The sequence below is a fragment of the Microcaecilia unicolor genome, chromosome 9 (genome assembly GCF_901765095.1).
Source record: "Microcaecilia unicolor chromosome 9, aMicUni1.1, whole genome shotgun sequence".
NCBI classification, from domain to species: Eukaryota; Metazoa; Chordata; class Amphibia; order Gymnophiona; family Siphonopidae; genus Microcaecilia; species Microcaecilia unicolor.
In genome coordinates this window covers 35,418,956-35,442,411 of record NC_044039.1, presented here as the reverse complement: position 1 = coordinate 35,442,411, position 23,456 = coordinate 35,418,956, and the positions used below count along the sequence as shown (strand labels likewise).

The window sequence follows — 23,456 nt, the reverse complement described above, 5'->3', positions numbered from 1 at the left end:
TAAGAGCTCGTAACCTAAGTAGTTATTATTCATTTAAGAATTGACTAGATTAAGGTGATGGGAAATAAACAGAAGAGATCTTATGGAATCTCACTATCACCTACTTCTCTGAGAACCTGACCATTCATTCTGTTAATACTGAGACTGAAACAAAAGATTGAGGTTAGGAATCAGTCATCTGTGCATAACACTTAAACTAATGACTTTTTTTTTTTTTAGATTCATCATTTTTGGAACAACGCTATCAAACTTCTTATACTGCTGAACTTGTGTGGGGAGAAAGCAGTGAGCACAAAGTGACACCTGTGGCCTTAACAAGCACATTGGAACTGCATGAGAACAATTTTCTCGTCGAAATTTTGCCATCAGTTACACCATTTCTTTTCCACGCAACTTTGCTTGAGCTGCAAACAGTAAATGATGCTGCTGGTGCTGAGACAAGTGTACCAAAGGCTAGTGTTTTGGAATCTGATGAAACACTATTAAATAATAAAGAATTTGCCACCCCAGCTCCTAACCTACTACCAACTTCTTCACTACAGTCTCCTGAAACAGAATATGATTTGCTGGCTCCCAGTCAGACTTCAGGGTCTGTGTTAATGCTGTCACTGTCTTCTACTTTGGACATGTACTTGGCAGCATTCTCCAGTCCAACCCCTGATCTTATGGAATCGAAGCCTTTAGAAACAGTTCTGCACCTGAGTCAAGACACATTAATGGACCTTCCTAATACAGCAATTTATTTGTCATTTCCTAATGCTTCTGAAGTGGACATTGTTGTGACAGAAAACCTGGGGTCAACTTTGCATTCTTCAACATTTTCTCTGTTCCATAATATGGCTAGCTTGTCCTCTGTTTTTAGCACCCAACTCAGTGGTGTTACAATGGTGGCACCAGGTGATTTGCCAGTAAGTACAGCAAATACCATTGAACTTGATTCAGATATTTTTGTGAGCAGCACAGAAACAAAAAGTTTAAATCAAAATGACTATCCCTTGATGGGGTCTTCTAGCACACCCACTTCAGCAGCCAACATGGCTACAGCTCCGGCTTTGTTTTCAACTAGTCTTCCATATGTGTCTTCTTCAGGGCAGTCTGATGTAATTTCAACTGACAGTGAAGATTTGTTTATAACATCTGTATTTCATGAAATGCCCTCTGTTGTAACACCAAATTTACCTGGTAGTTCTATAACACTAAATAGAGTTGAATTCTTCACCAAGTTCACAAGCCCAGTGCCTTCAGAAAGGTCATACATTACCTGTTTGTACTGTGATTCAACTCCGTCTCTACCACCACAAGATCTTTCTTCAGAACTCATGCAAAATAACTGGGGATCTGGTAATAATATTGAAACATTGTCCCATACCAGCTCTGAAGCAGATGACTCCACCACTTTGACCAAGGTACTTACAGAGGTATATGAACTGGAAAACTCTGCATCTTTCCCATTCAGACCTGCAATTTCATTGTCTTCTAGATTCATAGAAACCACAGAGTCTGTGTTGACATCTTCAAGTGTATTTGAGGCTGACTTTAATGGCTATTTGCAAACAACAATGGTGCCCTCCTACAGTCAGTCCTTTCTGGAAACATCATATGACATTGCATCTGTTAGTTTTCCCTATTCAGTTTTGGAAACTCTTCCTTTTATATTCAGTCTTACTGCAGAGCTCTCTTCTGTTGTTAGCAACATCAACTTTGAACCATCATTTGCCACTACAGCATACATGACTGTGCCTACTACTACAATAAACAGTACAAGTTTTTTGGAAACTCCAATGTATTTACATACAGAGTCTGTACTGTCTACAAGCTTTCCTGTAGATGAATTTGGAAATATTTCAGATCTTACTTCAAGCCTTATTTCAACATGGTTTCATCTTGAACCAATTAGCATGTCATCTTTGTTCTCTGACGTATCATCTGTTTACTCAATAATGCCAAGTGATTCTTTAGTATTATTAACTCAGGACACACCTGTAGTGGTTGCAACAACTGTATTGCCTGTGAACTCTTCAAGTTTGGAATTGACTAATCTTCCTGGTACTGATAGCACAAGTATTGAGGAATCACTGTTTTCATTTTGGAGTTCAAGCCTTCATTCAACTATGTCAACACTACCAGGTGACACCAGTGCTTTTGCAGTGTGGTCAACATTGGGTTTCTTCTCGGAATTTACCAAGTTGTCTGAACCATCATCTGTCTTACAAATGGATTCTGAACTTCTTACCTCATCTTTCACAGAAGCTACCTCTTCACTGAAATGGTCATATTCCTCTCTCTTATCTACTTTTCATACTCTCTTACTGCCTAATAGTCATTCTGAGTCAGTGTTCAGTGATAACACCTCGTTATTTACCAGTTTTCATTTGACTCCAATTTTAACTACTTCTGCCTTTTCAAGCTTCAGGTCTTCAGATGGTGCACTGGACTTTTCTGTTACCCAGACACACATTTCTTCATCTTCTCCCGTGATAACTTCAAACACTGTTCAGTATGCAACTGATTCTTATGTACAGTCATACACTATGAACACAGACATTACTCCTTCTCCTACAGGGTCTGAATTTATGGTTACAACATTGGTGAATACACCATCTCCACCCTTTGTAAGCATTTTTACTGAAGCTAGTACCACAACAGGAGCTACTACAACTAATGTTACAAGTACAGCTGGCAGTTCCAATACTGTCTTGAGCAGCATCCCTAGTAATTTCACAACTGCATCCACATCTTCAACAGTAGCCATGATAACTCCTCCAAAAACCACCATCATGGCTACAACCAGGCAGCCCTTTGTTTGTGATATCACAGTTCCTGATGCTTATTTAGTTACAGCTGGTAAGGTATTTTACTATCTTAACTATCGTATTAACCAAGAAATTACCATGATGATTGTGCTATCATGACGACACAAGTTTTATATGGGAGCTCCCTTTCAAAACAAGCAGTGTGCTATGGTAGAGTGTAAATCACACGTCAAATGCTTTGCACTGTGCAGTACTGGGGCAGCGCTAACCCTGCTTGATGAAATTAACCTGTGTCCATACTGAGATATGCAAAAACACAAAACAAAACATGAAAGTTGAATTTTAAATTTTGATTCTTGAAGTGTGAGTTCTTTTTTGTGCAGTAGAAAACTGAGTTGAAGGATTTGGGCGCACTTCCAGGATGCAGAAGACACATGACCTCACCACAGACCTTGCAGCACACCCAGATTATTCATTGAGGAGATTTAACCCCACCTTTTACAAAGTCACGCTAGCAGCTGCTGGTGCAGTAATGCTGACATAGCAAAGTGAGGGGCCATTTTACTAAGCAGTGGTAATTCCACCATTCTGGATTTACTTCTGTCCCAAGGCGGACACTGGCAATAGTTCCACCCCCAGTGTGTGGCATTTCTGTCGTTAGCGGAAATATTAAAAAAATATTTCCTCAGGGGGTTACTCCGGGGGTAATTGGGCAGCACCACATGCTACCCAGTTACCGCCAGGTTAGCGCAAGAGCCCTTACTGCCACCTCAGTGGGTGGCAGTAAGTGCTCCCCCCCCCTGCATGGCCGTGTAATAAGAGCAGTCTTACAGCATGGCTGTGTATTTTTTCTGCCTTTTTATCTGCTACGATAAAAAGGGCCTCAGCACACGGCAAAAACGGCTCCCGCCACTAACGCATGGCCTTGTTTTACCACAGCTTAGTAAAAAGGTCCCTGAATGAGCTATGTCGGCATTGCTGTGCATCTTTCTAAAATGGGGGGTTAGTGGGCACCAAACTAATCTGTTCCCATGTTGAAGCAATGCTGTTTGTTTTTCTTAACTACCTAGAAATAAAATATGAATGTTTGTAGTTATTAATTATGAAGACAATAAATTGATCCAATTTTAGTTATAGATTAGGCCCACTTAAACATAAAGGCATGAGGGGGGTCAATTAAAGCTAATACTTACAGATTTATTTCTGATTTTAGAGCAGTCTTAGAGGAGTTTGATGGAGCTTTTCAAAACTTTTATACAAACAACGGCAGGTCTCTGTACAGAGACAATTAAAGGTTATTTTGCATGTTTCTTAGTAAAAAAAAACAAAAACAACCCCCCTCCCCCACAATAGCTGATGTAACATTTTGGGATCTTATGTAATTGGCTGCTGAGACAGAAAAGTTGTGCTGCATTTCTCTGTTTTTATTTGAAGACCCCAGCCTTGCTTTTTACATTAATGTCATCAAATTTTGTAAGAAATTTAGGAGCGCTCTTTTACTAAAGTTTGATAAAATCCAGTATTGCGGAGGACTTTCCCCACGTGCTAAGCTCACATTTAATATGTCATTTTTTTAGGGCTTTTCTTTTTCTTTTGTAGGTCGTGCACTAATATTCCCTTTAGTGCATGGTACCTACAAAAAAATGAATGTGGGAACACTTTTTGCCTCCTGTTTAGGAGCTGCTAAGTTCTCCCGCATTAACTCTGTGTTATCCAAATTCTAAGCTGCATAGTTGAAAAATGGGCATGGCCATGGGCATGGAATGGGCAGGTCATGGGCATTTCTGAAATCTATGAGTGGTGTTATTGAATACACCTGGTGTACTAGGCTGCGTTTGGTTTGCCATTCGCTAAAACACTTAAGAATTCTATTAAATATTATAGAGAAAATTATACAGGAATTAGAGATAATTAAAAGTCTTTTTAATTACTCACCCACCAGCACAGCATCAGACATCAGTTTCAAGTTATAACAAACTTACAAAATCTAACATCAGTACCTCTGGTAATTATAAGTAATTAGACTGTGCATCAATATAATAGCCCCATCCTTAAAATCAAGTCCACTGTATCACTTAATCCACCCCAGTCAACCTAACCCCACCCCTCAGCCAATGTAAAGTTAACAACCTGCTAGGGTTCCCTCCCTCCACCAGATTCCCCATTTTACCCTAAGAAGGACCCCGGGTCTAAAGTGCACAGGAGTTATCCACATTTGCTCGTGTCCTACCACTGCTAAATTTCAAATGGTGCCAAATAACCCGAGGCTGACTTTTGCCCCATGGACGAACAGCAGAAGGTTGACTTGTAGCAGGTGGAATTTGAAAAAGAAATGTACACATAATGCAAGCAACAAATGTATAAAATATAAAACACATTAAGTGGACAGAGAGGAAAAGAGGATTTCCCGCACCAATAGTTGTAAAATGTTTACTGTCCTTTACAAGAATGTCTTCCTAAACACCATAAAGATGTGATGAGAATGGGAACCCACTCCCCACCTATTTCTATAAAATATTGTTTTTACTTTCTTGTGACTATGTTTTTAAAACATTCCAGTGAACATAGAGACTGCTACTCACTAACCTTTGCTGTTTTTGCAGTGCTATCCCAGAGTGCACTGCTGGAGAATGCCAGTGAGTCCATCAAAATGGTGCTGAAGGTTCAGTTCGGTCGTTCAGTCGAGCTGGAGGTAAGCTGACTTACAAAACTGCTGATGTCCTGAGAGTTGCTATGTTTCTTGAGATGCTAGTGAATTCACTGGAGCTGCATTTGAGCTACTTCAATACCATGAATCCTGGGATAATTATGGACCGTGCATGTGTGTTGATAACCTGTGGGTTGTTAATGTCCCTGGCTATAAGGCTTTCAAGTATCATAAAAATTAATCTGCAGTTGGTATTCATTGATTTCTTTCTCTTCTCCCATCTCTCCCTTATGGTGAACTTGAATTTAATGACACCTGGTGTTATTGTAGAGACCATCTTTTTCTAATTTGAGCTTACTCATAAACCATAAAGGGATGTGATATACCACCTTTCTGTGGTATGGTCAGAATGGTTTACAATTATTATATGTAGGTACTTTCTCTGTCCCTGGTGGGCTCACAATCAAAGTTTTTGTGCCTGGGGCAATGGAGGATTAAGTGACTTGCCCAGAGTCACAAGGAGCTACAGTGGGAATCAAACCCCTTAGTCTACTGTGGTAACCACTAAGCTACCCTGGCCATTAGCATTGAATACTGATAAACAGAAGAAAAGAGTGAAACTTGTAGAATTTTAAAGCAGTAACATTAGCAACAAAATCATTATGATAACAATTTGAAAGTGATCAAGATGCCTAACTAGAGTTGGGTGTCCAGATCCATGGATCTGAAATTTGTCCCTTATGGAGTAGCTATTCTTACTGTACACCGCCCTGAGTAAATTCCTTCAAAAAGGCGGTAAATAAATCCTAATAAATAAATAAATGTAGCTGTGTAGTTTCACAATGTGGATTTACTTACCTGCCTTTAAAGTAGGAATTTCCGTATGTACATTGAGGAAGAAGCATATACGCTGCTAATGAATTTTCAGTTACATATGCTTAGTTTCTCCCCTGCAAATGCTGCCAGAAAAATAGCAAGGGCAGATTCCACAGGTACTTTCATACTGTGCATACATTTTAGCCAGTTTTCAAAGAGAAACTCCATATGTGGCTTATTCAAGTATTTTTTTAACCTTCAGAGTGCCATATTTTTTAATTCAGTGATCTATTTTATTGTGTTGGTTTTTAAATTTTTATTAGAAATTTTTTTAAAAATTACATACAAAAAAATACACACCATGTAACAGCAAAATGAGGTAGATCTCCAAGGAGCCCTTTTACCAAACTGCGGTAAAAAGGGCCCTGCGGTAGCGGCAGCAGCCCTTTTTGCTGCGCACAGGGGCCCTTTTTACCGCAGTGGTTAACAAGGCCGCAAAAATACATGGTCATGCGGTAAGATTGTTCTTACCACATGGCAGTGTAGGGGGGAGCACTTACCATCACCCATTGAGGTGGCAATAAGGGCTCCCATGTTAACCCAGCGGTAACTGGATATTGTGCGGGCGCTGCTCGATTACAAACTCCACGAGCCCATACGCCAGGCCCCCTCCCTGCCCATCTTCAAATCTCTGCTTAAAGCCCACCTCTTCAAGGTCGCCTTCGGCACCTAACCTCTACACCTCTACCCAAGAAATCTAGACTGCCCCAACTTGACATTTTGTTCTTTAGATTGTAAACTCCTTTGAGCAGGGACCGTCCTTTTTGTTTATTTTGTACAGTGCTGCGTAACCCTAATGTGTTTTGATTTCTGAAAGTAAAGCCTCATTACCAAATTTGAATCCCGAAGAAATATCATCAATATCAGGAAAGTAGCCCTATTTGCTTCCTTCAAGCTTGAACCTTCCAAAATTACTGTTAAATCCGAACTATCAGATGAAGGAGGACCTTCAACATATTGATCTGTTGCCAGTTCCTTCTTGACAGCTGGTAAAAATGTTTAGAAGTGGAGTAGAAGCTTCTGGAACTTGCAACATTCCCATTAAATATTTTTTGAAAGACACGTCAAGGTGTTAATCCTAACACCATAAAGAAGTTAACAAATCTCAAATTAAGCTGCATAGCAGAGCTTTCAGTTTGTTCAGACTTGAGATGAATCAAAGTTTTATCCTTTATTAATTTCAGATTAAGTTCTGATGCTTCCTTCACCTTTGATTCCAAACATTTACGGGTTATATCTTGAAGCTTGGATGATTAACAGCAGAGAGTTGCATATCTTTTGCCACAAAAAGAGACAGAATCATTTGTGTTCATCAAAGAGCCCAAACTGCATCCAGAATTATCAGCAGCAGTTTTTCTAGCGGAAGAGGGGCAGGGACAGTACGACGCTGATTATCTGGACTATCCTCGACAGGGGGGTGGTCCGGATAATCATAAATCCGGATGATTGGACAAACCTACATGGACATCCTGTTGCGTAAGAAAAACGTTTTACCACCCACGGGAATGGTAAAAATCGTTTTTTCTGCAGTAAAACAAAACAGATTTGCTGATTACTGTGCCTCCCTGTTTCCAAATCTCTCTCCCCTGTTCCCTCCCTCCCCCATGGCTGAGAATCTGGCATCTCTCATTCTCCCTCCCCCGGCGACCCTCCAAACCTGCTTTTACAGTCAGAATAGTATTGAACAGGGTGCCTCTCTCTAGCCTAGAGCCTCCCTCTGTATTGTCCGGCCTCCTTGATGGAACTTCCCGTTTCCTGCAGGGAGGACACTTTGCTACAGAGGGAGGCAACAAGCTAGGGAGAAGCAGCATGTGTAGCGCTGCCGACTGTAAAAGCAAGTTTGGAGGGAGAGGGCGAATGAGAGATGCCGGTTTGGATAAAATTGGACATCTGATTAATCGGCGTTCGGATAATTGACGTTGTACTGTACTTGCCAACAAACTGGCCGCTGAGGAGATGGTGGCTATGGGCTAGATCCTCGATCCTCCACAAGCCCCTACAACGGCTCTCGCCACTCCTTCACCAGATCATAGAGCAGTCCAACTAGGATATTCAGTATAGCCACATCCATAGTAACTCTTCTGGCCGCTCCTCATTCTGCATCCTCCTCAGTCTGAAGCAGCTGCTGCAGCGGCGGCAGCACTGTGTTCAATCTAGTACTAAACAGGCGTTTCCAGTGGAGAGAATGACACCTCCTGTCCCAGCAAAGCTGAATCTCTTCTATTTATTTAGATTTTGCTCACACCTTTTTCAGTAGTAGCTCAAGGTGAGTTACATTCAGGTACTCTGGATATTTCTCTGTCCCGGGACGGCTCACAATCTAAGTTTGTACCTGAGGCAATGGAGGGTTAAGTGACTTGTCCAAGATCACAAGGAGCAGCAGTGGGATTTCAACCGGCCACCTCTGGATTGCAAGACCGGTGCTCTAACCACTAGGCCACTCCTATTTGGCTCCATATTGTGAGGACACACTACAGACTGTCCTGTGTGGAATTGCAAGAACATAGTAGTATAGAAATATAGTTTCTGATGGTCCATCCAGTCTGTCCAACATGATAAACTCATTACGTTTGGTATGTTTGGTACAGGGCAAAGACTGTAGAAGTCTGCCCAGCACTGTTCTTGTACTAGAATTTCTGAAGTTAACGTCAAAGCCCCTTAACATTTACACTGCAGCCCATCCATATCTATTCAGTCACTATCAGGGCACAGAATGTAGAAGTCTGCCCAGCACTGGCTTTGCTTCCTAGTTACCGGTGTTGCCACTCAATCTCTGTTAAAATTCGTGGATCCATTCCTTGTTAACATGATTCCTTTGTGCTTTTCCCATGCATTTTTGAATTCTGTTACCGTTTTCATTTTCACCACCTCCCGCGGAGGACATTCCAAGCATCTACCATCCTCTCCGTGAAAAAAATGCTTATTGACATTATTCCTGAGTGTGCCCCCCCCTTCAACCTCAATTCATGTCTTTTGGGGGAGGGGGCTGGGGGAAGTTTACATAGCCAGAGACCACCCTTTTTTTTCCCTAGGTATCAAGAGAAGTTAAAATATCAGAGGAAAGAAGTAATGGCAAAATCCAATACACTGCCTGCTGCCATTTTGCTCTGTCTCTCCCCCACCCCCCAATCTGTTTTATTCTTAAGAAAATACTATTGTTCAGTTTCTGACAATTTCTCCTCCTTAGTCACACCCACCATTATGAATTTAAATTAAAGGGAGTGCTGCTGTACTGATTATTATTAAAATTAAATGCAGGCATCACATCGATGCAGGCAAAATATGAACAGAGCCCTATTACCTGAATGAACTCAAGGAAGGAGATTTCAAAAACCGAGCACATGAATCTCATAAAAGCTTTTATTCCAAAATGTGTGAAGTTAATTGGAAATAGAATACCTAGGGAAAAAGAACATTTGGTGTAAGAGTAAGAATGGAGGAGGAAGCAAGGGTCAGGAAAGAAAGACGTTGAATATTGGGAAGACTCTAGCAGGCAGATGATCAAAAGCTAACGCCGGCGCTAGACGCTGTTAGCGCCATACTAGCGCCGGCATTTGCTACCGCCCCATGATCAGAGCCCTCGAGTGCGTGAAACAACGCACTCGAGGGCTCTTAGCGCAAGTAGCATGCAAATGGATGCTAAACAGGGCTCTTAGCGCAATGATCAGCGACCAGTGTGCCAAAGATTGGGTTGCTGGCTGCGACAAACCCTATGCCAGCTCCGAGCTGGCGTTAGGGTGTGCAGATCATTTGGGAGGAACGGTGAGCCCTGTCCAGCATGAATTTGCATGCTGGCAGGCCCCTATTCCCCCTACAGCAAACCTGCCAGCGAGGGCAGTTGAGGACCTGCAAACTTTGGACGTTTCTGTGACGGGGCAGTTGAGGACGTCCATCTTCCGTTTTAAAGATGGGCGTCCTTCTCTTTTCATTGGTCTCCAGCCCAGACCTGTCAAACAAGTGCGGGAGGATTGTGCTGTGCGCATGCTCAGGCACAATTCTCCCGCACTTCTACCCCATGAGCAGAGATAATTGCGCTGCTTAAATTTGCAGGCATTATCTCTGATCATAGGTCTAATAGCGCCATTTTAGAGTACTGTTTGGAACAGCGCGGGGCTTTTGATCATCTGCCTGTAGGTGAGCACATAGGAGACAGTTCTACAAAGGATGTTAAAATTAGGTGCTAAAAGTTTGCATTCTAAGCCAGTGCTCTATAATGGCACATTTGTTTGCATAAGCAATTATAGAATACTAGTGTAAGTTGGCAATCATACCTAAAGTTAGGTGCATCCACTTATGCCGTCTCTGTGGCAGATGTAAATGTTCGCACATAAACACTGCAGTTATGCATGTGACAGGATTCTATAAAGGGCGTTCCGACATAGAAAGCCCATGATGCGCCCATACCACGCCCACATTAATGCCCCCTTTTCAGATGCACACTATACAAGCTATCTCACTAGAAAAATCCCGAGTCAGGAGAAAAGCTCTCTAGTATTAAACTCTAGTTCCCAAATCTAAATATTACTAAACAAGAGACTGGTAATCCCAGTATCACTAATGTCAAGCATCAGTTAACCAAAAATAAATTGTTAAATTATACGAAAAGCCTTCAATGAATGATACCGTAGCACCCGGCTACTGGTATGTGGGAACGTATTTCAAATGAATGTAGCCCCCACCCAGAGGCAATCATTTAAATTCCCTGTACATCATTGGGCTTACTAAACAAGTGTAAAATGTATGTGCAGTGATTAAATTGTGATTTCTGAAATGATCCTTCGGTCTTTCAGTTCATTTATAAGTAAGTCAGTGGTTTCCAAACAAAACTCCACCTAAAAATATTGAAAAATTAAGATATATGAATAGAACTTATTTAAATCTAGTCTATAGTCACCATGACAAGGTTCAGCAAAACTTTGTTTAGTTTGTCATACTCCTTCAGGAACCACAATTTGCCACAATCGGTAACAAGGTGTGGAGACACGCAATGCCATGATTTCGGACTAGGGCCACGGAATGCTGACGTTTCCTGCAGAAGAAGAACGGGGTTAACAAGATAGTGTTCCACTCCACAGAATCGTTGAAACCCTGAGGTTTCACTGCTGATAGTTCAAAAATCCGGAACTGTTCCCAGAGTTGCAAGGAGAATAGTCTGTTACCACAGTAACTCTGAGATGTGTTCAGTAATGAACCATCTCAAAACAGAAAAGCTATGTCTATATTGTACACAGTGAGGGATCATAGGAGATATCATAGAACAAGCGTTCAAATGGCTCTGATGTTACTGCATATATGTTCTTACTGGTCTTATGGCTTGTCCCACGTAAAGCTTGCCACATGGGCAACTAGTAACATAAACCACGAAAGTGGAAGAACATGCTGTCTGAGAATAAAGGCAGTATGCTTTCTGTGTGACAGGACTCACCCATTTTGAATAAAACAAAGAATTGTTGCAAACAGTACAGTTGGCACAAGGGTTATGTTCCCTCGCTGTGTGAGACACAGCGTTTGACACTAAAGAAGTTAGACACTTGTTCTATAAACTTAGCGTGTCATGCAGTTACAGATGTAACTGCTAATAATTGCCAATTAATGGTAGTTAATGCTAATTAATGGTACTTAATGCTAGTTAAGCACCAATTAAGTTGCATATGTAAGTGATGGTAATTCTATAATTGGTACACAATTTATAGAGTGGGGGGGGGGGGGGAATTGAAAGAAGTGCAGTGAGTCTTAACTGGTTAATTTATAGAAAGACACCTGGTTTTACTGCTGGCATGTTAAGAACATAAGAATAGCTATACTGGGTTAGACCAATGATCTATCTAGCCCAGTATCCTGTTTCCAACAGTAGCCATTCCAAATCAAAAGTACCTGACAGAAACCCAAATAGTAGCAAGATTCCATGCTACCAATCCCAGGGCAAGCAGTTGCTTCCCCCATGTCTGTCTCAATAGCAGACTATAGACTTTTCCTCCAGGAACTTGTCCAAACCTTTTAAACCCAGATACCCTAACCGTTATTACCACATCCTCTGGCAACAAGTTCTAGAGCTTAACTATTCATTGAGTGAAAAACATTTCCTCCTATTTGCTTTTAAAGTGTTTGCACGTAACTTCATTGAGTGTCCCCTAGTCTTTGTACTTTTTTGAAAGAGTAAAAAATCGATTCACTTCTACTCGTTTTACACCACATAGGATTTTGTAGACCTCAATCATATCTCACTTCAGCCGCCTCTTTTCAAGCTGAAGTGCCTAACCTCTTTAGCCTTTCCTTATCTGAGAGTGCTCTTTACAAGAGCATGTTACGTGCAATGTAATGCATGTCATGCAGACTTTTTTGTCCGGACCAACAGCAACGATACATATATAAATTGCGGTTGTGGGAATCTAAGCCCTTGATTCACCAATAAGGATTGGTCCCCCAATAATAAAGTCGCTTAGTCCCATTCCAAGATTCTACGTACTATAGCATTTAGTACAGAAAACGCCTCATTCCAGATCTCCAGAGCCGGGCATTCCAAAAAAGAATGGAGGAGATTCCCCGCTGCTCTGCCGCATTTACTACATCTATCTTCATTCCACAATCCCATAATGGCCCCCTTCACCCTAGAGATATATGCTCTGTGCAGGATCTTATATTGTGTCTCTTGTAGATTTACGGCCTTGACCATTCTATAAATAAGGGAAAAAAGTTTCCCAAAATCTATTTCCGTGTACTGAGTCCCAAGTTCTTCATTCCACCTATTCACCAATATCTCCATACCCCTCACGGGCCCATTCATGGTCAGTACCTTATACCAAGTGGACAAGCTGTTGGCCTTACTAGGTATCTGTAATAAGATTTTATCCATCATGCCCCATGCCCACCCATCCCCATACTTCCCCTTCAAAGAGGACCAATAGTGTCGAACCTTCAAATATTGTAACTAGTTATTGTTTGGGACCTCCCGTTTCTCCTTTACTTGATCGAAGGTCAAGAAAGTCATCTATTCTTCATGTCATGCAGACTTTTTTGTTGTTAATGGTGTGGCATTTTAGACGGGGCTGCAAATGAATTATCTATTGGCTTTAACTTCATGCATTTGCCACTAATCAGTGATTAAATTCTGAGCGACTCTAACCTGAGCATTTTGAATTTTGATCCCATCCTACAGGTTGGTAGTATATCAAACCACTTCCACATTGTTGCCTTTAAACCAGGACTTCTAGAAGTTAATATGGTACGAAAACAGATTGGACAATCCCAGAACCTGCTTGATGCCAACTTCGGCACAGTAGTGGGTTGGAGGATGTATACTAGTCCTGCATCAGATTCATTGAGTCCCAGCCACAAGCCAGATGTAAGCACTGCAGATAAAATTTACCTTTAAATATTGGCCCTGGTACTAGAAATTCCATTTTTTTAAAGAATATCCTTCTACACAGTAAAACCACAAATAAATGATTCATTCGTAACAAGCTGGATGCTGCCTTGTGCTAGTGGGTGAGACGCTTTACTGTTGAAGGTATTGTGTAGTTCATGATGTGGTTAAGCCAAGGTTCAGTTTGTTCTATGGATTTTAATAACATCTGACCCTCTTCTGATTATGGGGGCCATTAACCTCAGCCATTGCTTCCTGCTTTTCCTCTATCCAAGTAGCACGGATGCACTGTGATTGCATTTGTTCCATCAGAAGCAGCTTCATTTTCACTATCAGCTCTTGTGCTGTGGTTTGGGACTTGTTTGGTGAAAAGTACTAAATCAGCAGAGCAACAGCCTATTGTTAGACTTGTAAAATCATTCCTAAGTCACTAGAGATTGTTGAAAATGTTCAGTCATCATGCCTTTTCCCTGGGGGCTGAGTGCATAATTGTAGTACGTCTACAGCCTACTGACCTACTCAGATACAAGATCCATATGCAGGATTTTTACACTTCACCAGAGCTGCCAAGCCATGAATCCTGTCCAAACAGTTTATAGGGCACCCTGACACAATAGCCCTGACAAAATAGCTTCTAACAAAATAGCCTTTGACAAAATAGCCCTTCACAAAAATAAGAAGTATAGTAAAAACTCAGTCTCCCTCCCTCTGGAGGTCCAGCATCTCTTCTCCCCCTCTATTTCCTATTCCCTCGTCTGAGCTCTCTGTTCCTTCAACTCCCTTTCTAGTGCAGCATCTTTCTCTCCACATCCCTATATTCTCATCTCTTTCCCTCTATCCCATTCCTTGCATTCTGGCATCTCTTTCTCTTCCTCCCCTTCCCATGGTCTGGAAATGCATCTCTTAACCCTTCCATCCTTCCCACCTACCTCCCAATGTAGTCCAGCATGTTTCCGTCTTCCTCCTACCTGCCTGCCCTGCGTGGTCTGTTATTTCTTTTGCCCCCCCTTCCACGGTAATTCTCCACTTTCCTGTGGGCCACCAGCAGTGTTGTCAAGCAGCTTTGGCCAGTCCCAGAAGTGTGCTCTCTGTTGTGTCCTGCCTACGCAGACATAGAAGTTGTGTCAGACAAGACAGGTTATACTACAGAAGGAATGCTTCCGGGGCCGTCCGAAGCAGCTTGTGTTCCTTGCTGATGCTGCTGGCGGCCCACAGGAACATTGTAGGATCACTAGGGGGGGGGGGGGAGGACACAGGGCAGGCAGGAGGAAGAGGGAGACATTTGTGACAGTGAGCACTGAAACTGTGGTGGAAAAGGGGAGACATACCTCGGCTCAATGCAACAGAGGGACTCAGAAAGAAACACAATTGCAGCAGCAGGAAAAGAACAGGTAAAATACTTGGGGGCGGGCCCTTTTATCAGGGGGGCTCATTTGTTGGGGACCAAATTTTGTTGACAAGCCCTTTTCTAGGGGGCTATTTTGTTAGGGGATTTTTTTCTTGTCAGGGCTATTTTGTGTTTGGGCCTTTTTGTTGGGGCTATTTTGACCAGGTACCAGTTTATAGTGATGGGTGTATCCTGGCTTAAAAGTGTTAGTCACACCTAGAGTCATAGAACCAAAAAAAATGCAGTGAATATTTTCAGGTTTGTTTAAGGACTGTACTAGACCATCCTACCCAGAAGTTGCCATATGTTGGGTAATTTTCTATTCTATTTGTTTTTTATTTTAACAGGTATATAAATTTTATCCTGAATTTTCTTTCCTGGTGACCTCAGGTCCTTTTGTTTACACTGCAATTGCTGTCATAAATGCTCTTAGTGGCAGCAGCCTTCTTCAGGGACCAGCCCCAATGATTTTGTCACTACAGTCATCTAGACGTGTTCCAGACCCCAAGTTCCAGATTCAAACAGGTGAGTTCTGTTCAGACCCATCCACCCTTTTAATCAGAGAAGGAAGGATCAAACGTATACTAAGTCTACTGATGTACAGGCTTGTAGTTCTGTGTATTTGTGTATGTTGATTAAATTTCACATTGTTCCTTGCTTTGAAATGTAGAGATGCCTCATATCTACATCTTCTCATTTTGGGTTTCATTAATGTAGGCCCAGTCAAGGATTGCAAACATTAATAGAAGAGTGTGGGGAACGTGCAGTTAGATCATGAAGGAGCAAAAGGGGCACTTAGGGAGGACAAGGCCATAGTGGAAAGATTGAATGAATTTTTTGCTTTGGTCTTTACGGAAGAAGTTATAAGAGATCTACCTGTACCAGAAATGATTTTCAAGGGTGACGATGCGGAGGAACTGAAAGAAATCTCAGTGAACCTGGAAGACGTACTGAGCCAAATTAACAAAAGAGTGATAAATCAACTAAAATGGAAGGCATACACCTCAGGGTACTGAAAGAACTCAAACATGAAATTGCTGATCTGTTGTTTGTGATCTATTACCTGTCGTTAAAATCATCTGTAGAACCTGAAGATTGGAGGGTGGCCAATGTAACGCCAATTTTTAAAAAGGGTTCCAGGGGTGATCTCGGAAATTACAGACTGATAAGCCTGACTTTAGTGCCAGGGAAAGTAGTGGAAATTTTTATAAAGACTAAAATTACGGAACGGATAGACAACCATGGTTTCATGGAACAGAGTCAGCATGGTTTGAGCCAAGGAAAGTCTTGCCTCACCACTTTGCTTCATTTCTTTGAAGGCGTAAATAAACATGTGGATAAAGGTGAGCCGGGTGATGTAGTGTGTCTAGATCTTCAGAAAGCTTATGACAAAGTTCCTCATGAGAGACTCCTGAGAAAATTTAAAAAGTCATGGGATAGAAGGCAGTGTCCTTCTGTGGATTAGGAATTGGTTACTGGAAAGAAAGCAGAAGGTAGGGTTAAATGGCCATTTTTCTCAATGAAGGAGGGTGAATAGTGGAGTGCTGCAGGGATGTGTGCTTGGACTGGTGCTAGCTAACATATTTATAAATGATCTGGAAAATGGAACGACAAGTGAGGTGATTAAATTTGCAAATGACACAAAACTATTCAATGTTGTCAAAAAGCATGTGGATTGTGAAAAATTATAGGAAGACCTTGAGAAACTGGAAGACTGGGCATCCAAATGGCAGATGAGATCTAATGTGGACAAATACAAAATGATGCACATTCGGAAGAATAATCCGAATCATAGTTACCTGATGCTAGGGTCCACCTTAGGAGTCAGCACCCATGGAAAAGATCTAGGTGTCATTATAGACCGTATGGTGAAATCTGCCGAGTGTGCTGCAGTGGACAAAAAAGCAAAGATGCTAGGAATTATTAGGAAAGGGTTGCAAAATAAGACCAAGAATATTATAATGCCTCTTTATCGCTGTAACCTCACCCTGAGTATTGCAGTCAATTAAGCTCCCCATATTTCAAAAAAGATACAGCGGAATTAGAAAAGGTTCAAAAAGGAGTGACCAAAATGATAAAGGGGATGGAACTCCTCCCATAGGAGGAAAGGCAAAAGAGGTTAGGGCTCTTCAGCTTGGAAAAAGAGATGGCTGAAGGGGGATATGATTGGGGGGTCTATAAAACCCTGAGTGGTGTAGAACAGGTAGACGTGAAGCGATTTTTCACTCCTTCAAAAAGTACAGAGACAAGGGGACACTCAATGAGATTACATGGAAATACTTTTAAAACAAATAGGAGGAAATATTTTTTCACTCAAAGAATAGTTAAGTTCTGGAGCTCTTTTCCGGAGGATGTGGTAACAGTGGTTAGTGTATTTGGGTTTAAAAAAGGTTTGGACAAGTTGCTGGAGGAAAAGTCCATAGTCTGTTATTGAGATGGACATGAGAGAAGCCACTGCTTGCCCCGGGATTGGTAGCATGGAATGTTGCTACTAATTGGGTTTCTGCCAGGTACTTGTGCCCTGGATTGGCCACCATTGGAAGCAGGATACTGGGGTACCATTGGTCTGACCCAGTATGGCTATTCTTATGTTCTTATAGCTGTTTCCCAGGAATGCCTAGTTACTTGATTGTAAATCGCATAGAACTGTTGGGAGTAAATGTGGGATAGAAATGTCAATTGTATTGTATTGTAAAAAGAATCCAGATAGAATAAATGAAGGAAAAAGTGATGTGACTGGGTAAAGCAAAGGGAGTTTGGGATACAATAGAAGAACAGCATGCTGATTGGAAAGAAGAGGTGATATATAAATTAAATGTGTAAAGTTATAGTGGGGGCAAATTTCAGTAATAGTCATTAGTGTTACTGACTGCTTTGCTGCAGAGTTCATGAGTGCTTTCTGACCTTGGAAATACATATGTGTTTTCCCTTTGAAACCTGTTTTTTTGTGCAGGTCGATTTGAAAATACAGGGGTCAATATTCAGCCTGCAGTGGTAAGCGGCTAGCAAGCTGCTTCCAGTTGCGGGCTCAACTAACCTCGGATAGTCAGTGCTGGAGCATGCACGGCTTATAGCATTGAGTGTCTGGGTATGACCACCAACCCGGAAGTTAACCAGACACTGGCTGATGCTCAGACAGGTGTCCAGTTACATAAAGTTTGAACAGTGTTTTACTATCCTAACTTTATGTGGTTACTTTCCTGGTTGGTGGACTGAGAATTCCTGCTAACTGGTTAAGTTTCTGCTCCTTTCTATCTCCGCCTCCAGACCGCCCCCAGACTGGCCAGTTTTGGCATAGTGCCGCTGAATATTCCCTCTATCCTCCTATTTGGTTAATTGTTATTGAATATCCCTGGATAGCCCTACACATGTGATTTAAATGGCCAGGATATCGACCCTACAGTCTACACATATGTTCCAAATCTGCCCAAACTGTGCCACCAGAACAGGGCAGAATTAACCCTATGGTGAGCACTAGGCAAATAGGTACTTTGGTTTTAAACCTCTACAAATATAAGAACACCAGTATCTATCCTTAACTGTAGTGCATGACAATCATTTTGTGGCTGTGACCCGATGATCATGGCCAAATAAAATTTTGTGATTCCCTGTGGCGGTGCAGAATAATGATGCACCTAATGGTGAGCCCACCCATTTGGGGTCCTGACCCACAATTTCAGAAGCTTTGCTCTACAGTTAATCACCTCACCCTCCCTCATGACTCCATCGCACTACCATAATGTCTTCACCCCACCACCACCTGACCAACTAGGGGCCGCCCAAGGCAATGTTCTGCTTGAGGCGAGGGATGAGATGGCACTTCCGAGCCCCAGCCCCCCCCCCCCCCCTGAGTCCAACATCTCCCTCTTCACAATCTCTGTTTCTCAATTCCATCCCTGAACCCCCCCCGGCCATGGTCTGGCGTCTCCCCCCTTCATTTCTGAACCCCCTTCCCCGAGTCTACCTTCCTTTTTTGTTTTCCAAAAGCTGTCATCGGCAGCAATTCACATACACTGCCCTGCTGCTGTCACTGGCTTATTCTCTGTATTGTGGCCCACTTCTGTGAAACAGGAAGTTATGCCAGAGAAGGGAGGCTGTAGTACAGAGAAGAAGCTGGTACCGGTGGCAGGGCAGTGTATGGGAATCGCTGCAAACTTTTAGAAAACCAAAAAGAAGGTAGATTCGGGGAAGGGAGTTGAGAAAGGAAGAAGAGAGAGAAGCCAGACTGCAGCCTGTGTAAAGGTTGGAAAGAATGATGCTGCTCTATGAAAAGTGCTGCCTGAGGCCCTCACCTCAGTTAGCTTAATGGTAGGTGCGCCACTGTGATGACCTCAATATGCAGGAGTCAGTAAGCAACACTTACCTGCTGGCTTTCCTTTGCAGTCAAAACCATACAGATCTAGCTTGTCTCTCAAGACTACAGGTAGGGTTACCATATGGCTCCAGAAAAAGGAGGACACATTGATCCAGTCCGAGTTTTGCTTCCTTTTAAAGCAATGGAAGTAAAACCCAGACTGGCTCAATCTGGCCTCCTTTTTCTGGAGCGATATGGTAACCCTAATCTACAGGTCCCTATGTAGTAGGAGCCAGCAGCAGGCAAGAGGTGGTGTTTGACAGCAGCTGTGGCCAGATGAAGGACAACATGCAGGATGCAGAGGTGCAGGGGGCAGGACGCATAGATAGAAAGACTTCCACAATCTGCAATGGTTCCGGCCCACACCAACTCTTTTTTTTTCCTGCCACATGGAAGACTTTTGCCTTCCTAAGTTAGCTGCCAACACACCTGAACACACTGGTAGGGAAGTGCTGAATTGACATTTCTAGGAAGTTCCCCTAAACCTTTGGGCCCAAGGCCTGTGCCTAGTTTGCCTATGGTTTAATTCAGCCCTGCCTTAGGGACACTGCCCTTCAGTGCAGCTGAAATTATCACATGCATTTTTAGTAGTATTAAGGGGTGGTAGTTTTCAGACAGGTAATTTGTTGGGGTGAATCACTGTTTACATACCTTCTTTGAAAATTGCTCTTCTCATGATGTGAAACGTTTAGCTGACCTAACTGAGAACAGTTTCAATAGGGTGGAAGTTGGGATTAGTTCTTCTCTATGATTATTCCCATTAATAAGGGTAATGCATATATTGTTTTTTTAGTGCTTCAGTTTGTGCCTTGGAACATGGATATCAGGTTCTGTAACTTCAGCCAGCGTATTGAGAGAGGATTAATGATGGCATTTTCAGAAGTGTGGAGGAATAATGAAAGAACAAACAACTTCACAGTGCAGGTGAGAGCCTCCGGTCGTCCTGACAAGAACAGAGCAGTCACCATGGTGCCTAACAGTTATGTTCATACTCTGAAGATTGATAGCATGTGAGAATGATCCCCAAACCTTATACAAGAGTAAATCTTTATGGGATACAGCCAAATATCTTCTAGAGCTGCCCTGAATATCTTTCTGGTGAATAAAATATGTCATAATTAGAATATCTTCAATATTTGGCCAGTGATGTCAGGGCTTCTGTATTTTTTACATCTTTTTTTGTCTGTCTAAATCTAGATAAACAGACACACACATGCATGAATAATGTTAGTTAATGGGCCTGGGATGATGGGGCCTAGTATTTGTGCTATGGTGCATTTCATTTCCTTAAATTTGACTTTTCTTTCTCAGATCGTGAATATAACTCTGACTGCAGCGCGGGCAATGTTTCGGAAAGGCCCTGTGAACATTGTCTATGCTGTCCGGGATGGGGCTGGATTCTTGAATGGATCCGATGTGAGTGACCTGCTGAGGAACCTGAGTGTGGTGGAGTTCAGTTTCTACTTGGGCTTTCCTGTGCACCAGATCGCTGAGCGTAAGTACTATGCCTTTCCTTAGTGCTTTGGAAGAAGTTGGAGTTCAGTGGGAGGAATAGGCGCAAAGAATTATTGCTAAGCTGTGGAAAGCAAGAAGTACCACATACTTCTTCTTGACTTTCATCACCATTTAACCTTATATTTATCTCATTACAAAAATATCAACTGAAATATTTATTGAGATGGTCACCTTACTGCTTAGAATTCTTAAGCTTCCCACTGTTCCAGAATCTGTGGGATAGTTAGTTGTGTCCATCAACCAGCAGGTGGAGATAGAGAACTGAAAACTGAACTGAGACATATCTCTCTTAGCATCCAGTCCAGCTCCTCAGTATTTTCTGTCTCCAGCAGGTGAATGGACACACTTTTCAGCCTCTGGTTCTGAATGACTTGCTCCTGATCCAGTTGGTCAACTTGTCCCCAGTTGAGCTTTGTAGGTGGCCTGAGTTTGCAGAGTCATATCTGGAGGTCTTCAGGTCCCTGTCTCTGATGCCACGCAAATTTACTTCTTCCCTCCCTTCACCTCTGCCCTGTTTCCAGCAGAGCTGTCCTTTTCCGGCACAACAACCTTAAAAACAAAAAAAATAAAAAAAGAAAGAGGTTTACTGGAGAGTGAGGGACAGAGTATCCTAATTCTTTCTCATCAGGGGTAAGACTTGTGGAGACTGTGAGCTTGGTGGGAGGAGCCGGCAGTGGAAAGTCCAACTCAGATCCGCTTGGAAGGCTTCAAGTTCTACTTGGTGCAGAGGAGAGATCCCAACTCAACACTTGGGACCGTGTTGTGCTGCGCTCGTGACGGTTGGGGTGAATGGCGACTCCATGGAGACAGTTAAGTGGTGTTCCTGCTGTGGGATCCACTGGCTGGCGTCAGGGTGTTTCAGTGCATACAAGCCAGGAATCCTGCGGGGTGTGGGGGAAATTGTTGGTGGCAGCACATCTTCGGATTTGATGCAGCATCTGAATATGCCGGGTACTTCGAGCTTTCTGGCAGGTCCAGTGTGCAGTTTGATGCAGGGGAGCACGGGAACGGGTGCCATTTTGTCAGGGCTGACTGATAGGAACAACCTCTGTCTGATCATGCGCAGAGCTCAGCCGCCATTTTACAGCCTCAGGGCCCAACAGACCATTCAGCTGCATTAGGATCTTTGTTTATATTGCTCTTATACCAGGCCTATCTACTGAAGGAGGGATGGTCAGAATTATTGTAAGGTGCTTTAGTTTCTCGTCTTGCTGCCCCTCCGGCTCATAAGAGATCTCGTTTAGACCTCCCTGCTTCTTCCTCCTCATTCAGTGTGGCCACAGTCTGTTCAGACATACTGTTCAGAGGAGCCATCGTTGAAAGAGGAGGGAGATGATCTGAAATTACTGAGGTTGTTTCATAGTAACATAGTAGATGACGGCAGAAAAAGACCTGCACAGTCCATCCAGTCTGCCCAACAAGATAACTCATATTTGCTGCTTTTTGTGTATACCCTACTTTGATTTGTACCTGTGCTCTTCAGGGCACAGACCGTATAAGTCTGCCCAGCACTATCCCCGCCTCCCAACCACCAGCCCCACCTCCCAACCACCGGCTCTGGTACAGACCATATAAGTCTGCCCAGCACTATCCTCACCTCCCAACCACCGGCTCTGGCACAGACCGTACAAGTCTGTCCAGCACTATCCCTGCCTCCCAACCACCAGTCCCGCTTCCCACCACCGGCTCTGGCACAGACCGTATAAGTCTGCCCAGCCCTATCCCTGCCTCCCAACCACCAGCCCCTTTCATAAAGAGGAGCTCAGTACTCTTATTTCTAAGGCACTGGTGGTGCTTTCCATTGAGGAGCCTTCTGGTTCAGCACCAGGAGTTCCATCTTCGTGGATCTTGTCGGCTTAGAGGTCCTTCTAAGGCCTTCCCAATGCATCCAGATATTCAGGACCTGATTACAGCAGAATAAGTCTCACTGGATATGAGGCTGAGAGTGGGAAGAGACACAGCTCACCTCTACTAGTTTGTTCCGGAGGAGAAAGATAAATTCCAGCTTCCCAGGGTGGACTCCTTGTTATGATGGTGACTAAGAAGTGGTAGAAGGGGGCATTGCCCTAAAAGACCTACAGGATAGGAAGTTAGAAGGGTCACTGAAACAAGCCTTTGACGTGGCCTTTTTGGGCCTTCAAGCAACATTATGCAGCTTGTTCCTGGCAAGAGCATGCTTGATGTAGCATTAGCAGTCTGCAACTCAAGAGGGGTTCCATAACACCCAGCTGGAAGCAGGGTTGACCTACTTGGCAGATGCTGTCTATGACATGTTATGTGTTACGGCCCCAGTATGCCTTTGGCTGTCACAGCACATCGGCAACTCTGGTTATGGCATTGGGCAGCGGATGGAGGGTCAAAGTCGCGTCTAGTTAAACTGTCCTTTTGGGGCAAGTCGCTATTTGGAGAAGATCTCAGTAACTTGGTGAAAGAACTAGGGGAACTAAGCCCCAGTAGTTGCTGGAGGATAAGCTGAAAGCCTCTGTTCATCTGTCTTCAGGGGGTTCTTGATCTCAGTTCAGAGACAAAAGATACTAGCCTGGTCATTAGTAATATGGTCA

The 23,456-nt window shown here is 42.9% G+C and overlaps 1 protein-coding gene across 1 annotated transcript in view; it reads left to right on the top strand.

Moving 5' to 3' along the window:
• Positions 1 to 23,456, top strand: part of KIAA1549 (KIAA1549 ortholog) — a 227,335-nt gene that overhangs the window by 82,476 nt on the left and 121,403 nt on the right. Inside the window, exons 2-6 of the mRNA XM_030214742.1 lie at positions 220 to 2,844; positions 5,357 to 5,445; positions 15,374 to 15,551; positions 20,174 to 20,304; positions 20,692 to 20,875. Coding sequence (XP_030070602.1) covers positions 220 to 2,844; positions 5,357 to 5,445; positions 15,374 to 15,551; positions 20,174 to 20,304; positions 20,692 to 20,875 — 3,207 coding nt within the window. The remainder of the gene's footprint in view (positions 1 to 219; positions 2,845 to 5,356; positions 5,446 to 15,373; positions 15,552 to 20,173; positions 20,305 to 20,691; positions 20,876 to 23,456) is intronic.